General features: G+C 33.8%; 1 protein-coding gene across 1 annotated transcript; it reads right to left on the bottom strand.

The window, feature by feature from the left end:
• Positions 1-5,332: 5,332 nt before the first annotated feature.
• On the bottom strand, positions 5,333-10,151 carry LOC110620226 (GRF1-interacting factor 1). Its single transcript, XM_021763870.2, has 4 exons — positions 9,813-10,151; positions 6,559-6,635; positions 6,204-6,288; positions 5,333-5,996 (listed from the first exon to the last, which is right to left on the bottom strand). The coding sequence occupies exons 1-4, from the start codon at positions 9,891-9,893 to the stop codon at positions 5,580-5,582; spliced, it is 660 nt and encodes a 219-aa protein (XP_021619562.1). The 5' UTR covers positions 9,894-10,151; the 3' UTR covers positions 5,333-5,579.
• Between the last annotated feature and the right edge of the window lie 1,574 nt (positions 10,152-11,725).

Raw genomic sequence — 11,725 nt, 5'->3', positions numbered from 1 at the left:
CCCTATATTTTTAGAAACCTATTAAAACGTCCTTATGTTTTCTTTCCGTCAACGAAATAGTCCTTCCGTCCTCTTTTCCGTTAAAATTAGATAAAGGAGGAGAGAGAAAATTTTTAAAATTCTATTTTACCCTCAAATAAAACCATTTATTTAGTCATTGGATATTGCTATTATTAACAAGTTAGTCCTTACATTTTCAAAAATCTATTAAAACGTTTTTATCTTTTTTCATATTTATTAAAACGTCCTTATCGTTTTTTTTCGATCAATAAAATAGTCCATATCTTTTCTCATATATATTAAAACGTCCTTATCGTTTCTTTCCGTCAACAAAATAGTCCCTCCTCATCGTTTCTTTTTGTCAACGAAATCATCTCTCCCTATATTTTTAAAAATATATTAAAACGTCCTTATTGTTTCTTTTTGTCAACGAAATAGTCCCTATCTTTTTTCAAACCTATTAAAATGTTCTTATTGTTTCTTTTTGTCAACGAAATAGTCCCTGTCTTTTCTTTCCTCCTCTCCTCCTCCTCCTCCTCAAAAGAAGAAAGAGAAGAAGAAGAAGAAGAAGAAGAAGAAGAAGAAGAAGAAGAAGAAGAAGGAGAAGAAGGAGAAGAAGAAGAAGAGAAAGGAGAAAAAGAAGAAAAAAAAAGAAAAAGAAGAAAAGAAGAAGAAGAAGGAGAAGAAGAAGAAGAAGAGAAAGAAGAAAAAAAAAAGAAAAAGAAGAAAAAAGAAGCAAAAGAAGAAGAAGAAGAAGAAGAAGCAGAAGAAGAAGAAAAAGCAGAAGCAGAAGAAGAAGCGGAAGGAGGAAGAATTAATGAAGAAGAAAAGGAAGGGGGAGGAGGAGAAAAATAATAGAGGGTAATTTAGTCTTTTACTATATTTTTAACGGCAAAAATAGACGGAAGAATTATTTCGTTGACGGAAAGAAAATATAAAGATATTTTAATAAATTTTTAAAAATACAAAAACTGACTTGTTAATAATAATAATATTCAGGAACTAAATTATAAATCTCTCCTATTATTATTATTTTTTTAAATGGGAATGGAGTATTAGAAAAACTACAACTTTAAATTTTTTTAAATTTATTTAAATATAATTATTATCTGATTAGGTTTGTAAGTCTAGTTTTATATATTATTATTATTATTATTATTATACTGTTTTCTGCGATATTTGGAATTGGAACGTTGTGGGCTCGAGAAATTTCTTAGGGTTTTCATGGAATTTTCTTTTTAAAAAAAATATAGAGAAAATTCATGTTACAGTGACACATTGACTTACTACCCCACAAAATTCAGAGTAATTAAAATTGAAACCCGGCCCACAAATTAACTACTGATAGATTTTTTTATAAGAGGAATTTATAATTTAATTTTTAGATATTAATATTATTAATAAATTAATTTTTATATTTTTATAAATTTATTAAAATATATTTTTTTATCAACGAATTAGTAGTTTTTATATTTTTAAAAATTTATTAAAATATTTTTATTTTTTTTATATTTATTAAAATCTTTTTATCCTTTCAGTTAATGAAATAGTCCATTTTTTTTTCATATCTATTAAAACGTAATTATCATTTTTTTCCATCAACGAAATAGTTCATTTTCATTATTTTTTTTCGTCAACAAAATCGTACCTCCCTATATTTTCAGAAATCTATTAAAACGTTCTTATCTTTTTTTATATCTATTAAAATATTCTTATTATTTTTTTTATCAACGAAATAGTTCCTATCTTTTCTCACATCTATTAAAACGTTCTTATCGTTTTTTTCAGTCAACGAAATAGTCCCCCTCCTCCTACTCCTCTTTCTCCTCATCCTCCTAAAAAAGAAAAAGAAGATGATGACGAAGGAGAAGAAGAAGAAGAAAAAGAATAATTGATGAAGAAGAACAAGAAGAAGGAGGAGGAGAGGAGGAAAAGAATGGGGTAATTTGGTATTTTGCTATATTTTTAATCGTAAAAATAGGCGAAAAGACTATTTAGTTGATAGAGAGAAAAGATAAGAACGTTTTAATAGATTTCTGAAAATACAGGGATTGACTTGTTAATAATAGCAATACTCAAAAATTAAATTATAAATCTCTCGTTTTTTAATAATAAAAATAGGTATTATTTTGATTGTCCACTGAAAAATAAAATATTTTAAATAAATATTTATTTTATTTATAAAATATTAAATTTTTAGTATCAATTAAAATAAAAAATATCAAATTGATCATTTTAATAATCTCTAACTATATAGTTTCTTTTTAAAAATTATTATTAATGATAATTTTTTCAGTGAAATACGTAACCCTATAATCCATAAAGGAATTCAAAATTCAAAGAGCGGAGCTGATGCCTTTAATTTGTCAATCAAGCCTAACTAATTCCAAAGGTTTAACCTTTATTTACCATCATATCCTTTCTAGAACATTACGGAAGATTGGCTTGGTATTACCAGCACGTGATGTTTACTAATTAAAACCAGCAATTAATTTGCCTTCATAATTTTGAACACTACTTCAACATTTATTAAAGTCAAACTCAGATATTATTGATGCTTATTTTATTTTCTTTAATTATTATCAAAATATTAAAATATTTTAATTTTTATAAACAATAAAAACTTATCCAATTAAAATTCACAATTAAATTCCCTCACCTGTATATATCTATAGATGTATTTTTAATTATTTACAATATATTCTAGATATGCCTCGTGATAACTCTTAATTCATATTTAGACTGCGGTTGGACTCACAGTAAAAGGTTAAGCTATAGTTCATCCAAATTTAATGTACAGACCGGATTATTAGTATACCGTCTAGGTTTAATTCGGACAAACCGAACTCAATAAAGAATAGACTTATGAAAAAAAAAGTTCATCTCACTAGAAGTGATAGATACACGAAGCAGCAGATCTTCGAGCATTTGGAATCGTATCTGCGTGATACTAAAGGATATTAGATGGTCGTTTGACGATGAGAAATAAGGGCAGTTCGTTTGTATATACAGTTCCACGTAAAAATGACAGATTGTAGGGGTATAGACGACACTTATACGTCACAAAAAGACAAAAAAAGAAAAGAGATAAAGAGGAAGAGAGATAGCAAACGAGACTAAGCTCATATACAGGTACTTTGATCCTATCTTTAATTGAATCTGAAAATGTCAATTGGCGTCGTCTGTGAGAACGAAGGAAGATTTTTTCGTCACCTGAAATTCTCATCTTCATCGTACCCATTGAGATCCACATGGCCAATCCCAGCGAAAACCACACTCAAAATATTTCAAATGACTTGAGTAGTGCTTAGGAAGGATAACAATTTTCATTTTTCAACCCCACTGAATCAACCACCCATATTGTTTAATTTCTCGCCGAGCTCGGCAGAGACTGTTCCTAGAACCACTCTGTCTGACCAAGATTTACAAAATATGACTTTTCAACTCCAAAACATTGTCCATTAGTTAGGGCAAATGTTACAATAAAGGGGACTCAATACTCCATTGAATGTACCACCCGTAACCGAAGGATTCAACGTTAACGAACCCCAACCTACCTGAACCACTAAATCCCTCAACAAAGTAACAGGAGGACAGAAGAAGGAGAAGGAGATGGAGATGGAGAGGTCAGCAGGAGAAATGAGCTTGTGGTTAGAGCAATGGGCCGAGTGGTAAAGGAGCTTATCAAGAACGACAAAGTCAAAAGCTATTCTTCTAAGCCAATAGGAAAATTAGAAAGTGAAGAGTTAAAGAGAAATTACCGTCTAGAGAAGCGGCGAAGAAAAAAAGAAGCAGACATAGATCAGAAACTGGAGAGGCTGAAGGAGCAACTCCTAGTAGAACTGGGGGCACGAAAAAATAGTAGCCCCTAATATCAATCTCATTCCCGTTCGTGAGATAGGTATAATAAGAAACTATTTCTAAAAAGTTCATGATGTCATCAATGGTCGCATACAATGACACATGAAACTTTCGGGAGCATGTCTTGAATTACAAAATATTTATGAAACTTCAAACACACTTTGATGCTCTGATGTGCAAGTTCTTTTTTACCACTCTTACCAGATGAGTCCGAGTATAGTTTAATAGCCCGGAAATAGGGAGTATTAAAAGTTTCATGGACCTAGTCAGTGTTTTTATCAGCAGGTTCATTACCGGGTTCCAGTGGAGAGAAAAACTAATGTTCCATTTTAATATAGTTATTATATTCATATATAATTTTAATTAATTAGTTAATTGTCTTTTCATCCTAGATAGAAAAATCAAATATATGAGATAACGAACTTCCTTATTTAATCTAATTAATTCAAAATTAAAACTCTAGTTGTTAATAAATTATTACTAACCATTAATTTGATTAACGTTAAAAAAAGAACTCCCTAGTAGAAAGCAACTCAAGTTGGCATTAAGGAAATTGAATTAGCTTATTCTTCAAATTGTAATAAGATAATTAGGCAGCCATTTTAGAAAGTTATTGTAAAGTGCCACCAAAACTTGGAAACTATATGACATGTGGTTTGGCTAAAATTTTCTCCAGTCATCATCTTCATTTTCCAATTTTGTTTTCTTTCTCAATTTATCCTCTTTTTTTTTTTTTTCAATTTTGTTTTTTATCCTTGCTTCTTGGAAGCTCAGTGGCTCCCCTCCTATCTCTCGATTGTATATAAATCCTGCAGAGCAAAACACAATTGCTCACCATACACATCTCTCTCGTAGAAAAATATTAATGCAAAAATGGTTAAGAATAGTGAGCAGCACCTGCAACACCATCAGCCAATGAGGCAAAAATCCGCCAAGAACAAGAAGAAACCACTCAAGATAACATATATTTCCACCCCAACAATGTTTAGAGCTGCCAATGCTTCAGAGTTTCGAGCAATAGTTCAAGAATTGACAGGTAAGGATTCCAAAGTCACTGATGCATGGGATTTCAATGAAGAAGCTATCCAAGTTCCTGCTGAACGTTTTAAGATTGACAGCGAAAGTGTGGATGATGTTTTCTCAAGCTATACATCTTCATCAGTAGAGATGGAAGATAGTCTTCTTTGGAAACAGGTTTGCGAGAGCTTCTTTGAGTTTCAATCTCGTGTTTTTGCATGATCAAAGTCGCCAAAGAAGCAGTTGATGGAGCCTGCAGGGTTTGAATTCTGGCTGCGTGCACACTTGTTCGCTGTTCTGAGAGCTGTACAGGGTTATTTTCAGTTGTAACTTGCTTATTACATGTTAATACGAGATTAAAAAGTCTGCTATAATTTAGAATCTTTAGTGGGTGCTCAAGTAAATTCCTTGCAAAATTTTCAATGGCCAGCAAATGAAATGTCTAGCTGAAAGATAACACTCAAAAGATAGTAGACCTGCCCATAAATACCAACATAATCTCAACAGACAAAGTGATGAAGAACAAAGCAAAACAGAATATAACCTACAAATTTACATGATAAACTAGCAAGACTCATAGACTAACCACATTAAAACAACCAAGACCAAGGTTTCGGGATCAGGTCTTTTTCCCTTTGCATCATACAACAAGTTTTCTAAAGAACAAGTCCTTCCCATTTTCTTTTTCACTGTTTCCCCTCTCAATTCCCATCATCAGCCGATTTTAAGTAAAGAGTTTCACCTCCATCACTGCCCCCGCCTCCAGAATTGCCTCCTCGCCCTTCGGCAGACCCTGCACTCCCAATATCTTGCTTACTTCCACATGCCATGCCTCTGCCACCAGCATCACGGCCAAAATCAGGAAATCCTCCAGCCCCAAGCCCTCCGCTGCCTCCTGCAGTACTGGCCTCACTTTGCAGCATGTGAAGTCCTGAGCTTCCGCCAGAGCTCATGCCAAGCTGGCTGTGCAAGGCTTGCTGTTGTTGCAGTGCTGCAAACTGCTGTTGAGTATACAGCATGGAAGATCGTGCAGCCATCAGGGATTGTGGTGTCATTTGTTGAGCTTGTTGATGCTGCATGTAGTGTGCTCCTGGCTGCATCATGCTGCTGGAAGGGAACTGCAAGCAATTTACAGATTTGAGTTTAACTTGGAACATTTTCAAACACTGCTCTATGCATAGTGACATTATTGATGAATTACTTCTCAACTATAGAAGTTAAAACCCGCTTTAACTAGTTGCTAGCAAGTAGAAAACTGATCGCAAACTATCAAATTCAAGCCGGCAGTCACATATTCTAAACTCCTAAATGGGATTCATATATACCTGGGCATGCATCGTAGGTGGTTGGGGTTGAGAATCAGCAATTGCAGCCAAATACATGAGGTTTCGTTGTAGCCTTGCTTGATTCCTGAAGAAAGGGTGATGATTAATTGAGATGAAATATGACTTGTTTCTTCTCATGATCATAGAAATTGCCTTCTAAAAACCAAAAGGCCAGAAAATTGAAACAGCATTAGGAAAAGATACCCAGAAATTTACACAAGAAAAGTCAATTCCCTTAGCAAATCAGAAGAAAATCTTGTGAACATAGCCTCCTACTGAGTTTGTAGTAATGCCTCTCACCAGAGAAGACAGCAAAGAAAATTTCAAATTTTTGGTAAAAAGGCCAGTTGCTTACTCTGCACATTCACTGAGTTTCCCTGAATTCTGGCTCTCAACAATCTTCAGAATCAATGACTTGTTTTCATCCAGATACTGCATTCAAATACAATGAACAACTAGAAAAATTAAGCAATGGAAAAGCAGAATTAACAGTCTGTAGATGAGAGAAAGTGCAAATTTCTCCTATTTTCTGATGAAAACTATCCTGCAAAATAAGTTTACCCAGTAGTTGATTAAAAATTCTACCATTCCTGTCCTTGATAGATTATGATACATAAAAGATGCATTCAAGTTCAGAGGTGGAAATATAAAATTATAAATTGCAAGAAAGAATTTATTGAAAGTTGTGGGGAAAATTAACAAGGAAAAGGTAACATTCTTCTATAAGAATACAAGCAGAACAGAGTACAAAATCAAAGATACTACAATTATTTTTTAGAAACATCCCAGTAACTCATTTGACCTTTTATAGTCATACAAATTCTTCAATTTCTTTCTTTCCAAAAGAACTATCAGATTGTATGGCAAAGAATGACTTCCCTTGTTATCCTTGGAAAGTCTAAACCATTTCATAGCCTTCAATCACAATCAATGCAATTACATAGACACTTTGAGTGATCAAAAAAAGCAAGCCCCAAAATTCATTCTAAAACTTACATAGCATAAGATGAAATAAAATCTGTGAATAAGGCTTAATAATAGCAAAGGATAACGAGATACAAGGAAATATCTTTTTCTTGTCTTGCTGTAAGACAAAAACTTAGAGAACAATGTGATTCTTTTCTCAGTAATATAAAGCATTTTTGTCATAATTCTCTTGCCATTTTCCAGTAACAATTTTTTTGCTCTTAATCTAACTCCTACACCATAAAAACTATATTTGCAAGGAAACATAACAACACAGACTTCCCCATTATTACATGTTAAGAGAATAAGTGAAAATTGAATCATGAAACATCACTCAAACTCATACATTACTTGCATAGCTCACACATCCTAAGTCCTGCAATAGCAAGCATGGTTCAGTTCTGCCTGCATAAGCACATGAAGGCCACAACTTTTTAGTATTCCAGGAATCACTATTGCTGTCGTGATACAATCCCCTATTCCACAGGAAACAGAAAAACCTCAACAAGCCACGCAGAAGCTGTGAATCTCAATTCCTACTCTCAACCCACAAAATATTATGGCCCACAAGAAAAATCATAGAACAACTTCCATTTTGTGAACTCGCTATGCAGATCCGCTGAGGAGCCCAAGAAGGCTCAAATCACAGGACATATGCACGAATACATGCTAAGTACTTTCGTATTAGCCCAGCGGGAAGCCAATGTTATGTACTAAAAGTTAGTCTCCGAGTAAAAAATTAATGACAGAGACAAAATTAGCGTCATGGAAAGGCATAAAAGTTTATAAAGGACCACTTCACAAAGACCATAAAGAAAGGACCACTTCAATAATAAGAAGAATACATATCCAAACAGATGACCATACATCAAATAGAAAGGATTAAGAAAGGACCATTGCTCTAAAGAGTATCAAGAAACACCGTCAAGGATACTCCAGGAGGGTAGGTCACAATCTGATTCAATAATTTGATTCATATGTTATAGTCATGACTATTAATGACAAGAAAGTTCAATACTTTCCATTCATATTCTACAAGAAAGTTGAATAAAATCCACAGCAAAGCTTAAGATTTGTGTTCCTCTCAGAAATGTTTATGATGACATGAAGGGCATTTAACATCTAGGAGTGAATAAATAACCACCACCTGGATGAATACAGGCAGGCACCCACCGAGCTATTTAATTTGATATGTAAAGAGGGCCACCTTAGACAAGAATTTTCAAACTTTTAAGCCCAACCCATATATAGTTTCAGCCACTAGTTTCTTCAAGTATTAAAATCAGCCAGCTAGATTTGTGAGCTGCCCCTATACATTGGATCCTGTAACCAGTTTATCTAGTGTTTCTATCTCTCTTTTTTTTTTTTTTTTTTCTGACTATGATTTGGATCCAACAAGGAAAGTTTTTTCTTAAAAATCAGATTTCGAGAACCCCATCTGCCTAATGACTGCTAAGATCAGAATGAAAATTTGAAGAAGCTAAGCCTTTGCACTGTGCTCTAGAAAACAAAGGCAAATGAAAGCTCAAATGCTAATTCATGTGGCTATCAAACTATTTTGACTTCAAGAGTAAGAAGCCCTAGTTTGTTTCTTAGCACTTTTCATTCTTTAAGTCAAGAAACCAAGCAAATGTGGCAACGTTTTACGCAAATATGATAGGCTAGCAAGCATTGTTAAGAACAAAAAGAGGAAGGACAGACGACTTTAAAATAATAGTTAATTACTGAGATCCGTCAATATTATATCTAAAGATGGAATAAACAATCATCAGAATTTAAAAAACCACTAAGATCAATGACCAATAGGAGGATGGCATATCATTTATATATAGGGAGCTGAACTTTGCCTGCAACACTACATCACCAAAAGGTAGAAGATTCAGTAAAAGCCAAGTTTGGTTATATGTCTAGGAAAGAAACAGCGGATATAATCGTGAACCCAGTACGCAGAGGCGACAGATAATCTGCTAAGATCCAGCAATTAAGAAAGCAAGCTGGAAAGATACGAAGAAGAAGTTGTATAGTACCAGCAAACATGAGCACAAGCAACAAAAAGAGAAAAAAAAAACTCAGAGGAAGAAGTGATAAAGAAGCAGCAGCAATAAAATCTAAAGGTTGAATATAAGAGAGAAGTTGGAGCAGTAAGATAAAAAAAAAAAAAAAAGAAGAGAAGAAGATATATATGAATGAAGAAGCAAAAAGAATAACTAAAAACTGGGAGAAGAAGGGTTGTCAGAACTGAGAAGTGAGCAGTAACCCATTTATTGGTGATCAGGAAAGAGTACAAGAACGAGTACCCAGTTAAAAGAACTGACGAAATTTCAATATAACAGTTGATAAAAGGAGAGGAGAAATCATGAATGACAAGGAAACACCAAAAGAAAGAACCCATGTAATCAAGACACATGAAAGAAAATAAAAAATGACAGTTAAAAAGGTTGTCACTGATAAAGAAACATACACAAGAAAAAACCGAATAAAGAGCAGCTGAAAAATAAGTGGAAGTAACAGATGATCCTTAAAAATGGAGCAGAATCAAGAACAAGTGACAAACAAGGGCAAAACGAGAAAAAGAAAAAAGGGGAGGAAGAGAGAAAGGAGATAAAAGAAAAGAGGAGAAGAGAAGAGAAGAGAAGAAAGAACCTGTTGAATGTGATCAGTAGTGACGTTGTTGGGATAATAGGCTGCCATCATGGGCTGCATCTGCATCAGGTGCTGCTGCATTTCTTACTTATACCAACACACAAACACAGCCTCTCTCTCTACAGAACTACAGAGAGAGGTGAAAGCCCTGAGAAAGACAGTGGGAAGGAAAAGGAGATAGCTTTGCTTTTCTCTGTTTTCGCTTTCTCTTCTCTCTCTATCTCTACCTCTAAGTCTCTAACAGACATAAGACAGAGAGACAATGAGGTCTCCTAGATATTATGATTCATGAGAGAGAAAGGGGGTGTTGTAGAAATGCAGGGTCACGTGATGGTAGTAAACTGGTAAAAAAAGAAGAAATGGGTAAGGAAAGTTTCAGAATCACATTTAACATGACAGTGCCTTTCGGATTCCTCTTCTGCTCCCCTCACCTCCCACGCTCTCCCTTCACGCTCCTCACCCACCTCCTCATGCTTCCCTCTCTTCTAATCTTCTACTAACCTTGTCATTACTTGGGTCCTCTCCCACAATATTAGCTGTAAGCTCTTTTAGCAACGAAGAATTGTTTTTGTAACTGTTAGCTTAAACTGATTTTTTATAATTCAATGTTTCCATCACTAGTGTTTTCATGATTTGAATTTCTAAAAGTTTATTTTTTTATTTAATAAATTAATTTATTTAAAAAAAATTCATGATTTGAATTTCCACCCTTTAAATGATGATTTAGTGATGGCCGTACAAGAGATTCCAAAGGAATTTTTCAATATTGGATGTTCCTGGTTGGCCATGGATCATTCGCTAATTGACAATTTCTTACACGTCTAAGAATATCTAACCATGATTTCAAATAAATTACACTTCATTTAAATAGTATAATTTGAGAGATTTCGAATTCAAATGGGATAGTAAAAACTAAAAAGTTAAAGATATAGAGCCAAAGATTTCCGATAATCGTAAAAAGAAGGAAGAGACGAGAAGAAATGAAGAGGTTGGCATATGCGAATGATATAAACTTGAAATGAAGCATATATTGGAAAATGGGACCCAAGAGTTCACATGGGTTTCTGGTAGTGTAGTCCAGTCCATTTCCTACTGGCCATATTAGCTAAGATTAGGTCCCTCACCAACAACAAAACACAGCAAAGGTCAAAGGAACCCCTATCCTCTGCGCTAGCCACCACTCTTTAGGAATCTATCTCTCTGCCTCGCTCACTAAACCCATGGCTCTTTTCACTGCAACCCTAAAACCAACATATAGTGGGGTTTTTTTAAAAAAAAAAAAAAAAAGAAAAGAAAAGCTTTAAAGGGTAGGTGTCCCAAGCCATTTAAGGAGAAGTGGGATATAAAAATTTTTATTAAAAAAAACAGAAAAAGAAAGGGTCAAATGCAGAGTGAAAATGAGAATGATGATTAGGTTGGTGATGCTCCCAGCTACCCAAACATGATGGGTGGTTAGGGTGCCTTATTGATTCAAGAACTCAAATTCAAATACTGTCTTTTCTTTTCATAACTTAGCTATGGCCTATGTGCTTGTCCCTACTCCTCCTGCATTTCTCTTTCCCTCCACGCGCTGTTTTTGCTTCTCTTTCAGTCTCTCTCGTGCCTCTTTGATTTTTGTTCCAAGATATATCATAGTTGCCGCTTTGGTTTGGTTGATTTCGGCACTTCGGACTCATCCCGGGTTCGATGATAGATCTCCTCCTGATAGAGTTAAATCTAGGTTTAGGAGTAATAATTGTCTCACCCAAAAAAATCCAATTTATTTAAAAAATTTATTTTACTATTTTTAATCCCATAATTTTTAAAAATAATTTTTAATTATAAATTAAATAAAATTTCAATTTTATTTATTTAAATAGTTTCGTATCTATTTTTTATTTTTTATTTTTTAATTCCAAATTACAATTAATTGT

The sequence above is a fragment of the Manihot esculenta genome, chromosome 8 (genome assembly GCF_001659605.2).
Source record: "Manihot esculenta cultivar AM560-2 chromosome 8, M.esculenta_v8, whole genome shotgun sequence".
Taxonomy (NCBI): Eukaryota; Viridiplantae; Streptophyta; class Magnoliopsida; order Malpighiales; family Euphorbiaceae; genus Manihot; species Manihot esculenta.
The sequence above is the reverse complement of the archived record's forward strand: the minus strand, read 5'-3'. Positions and strand labels throughout refer to the sequence as shown.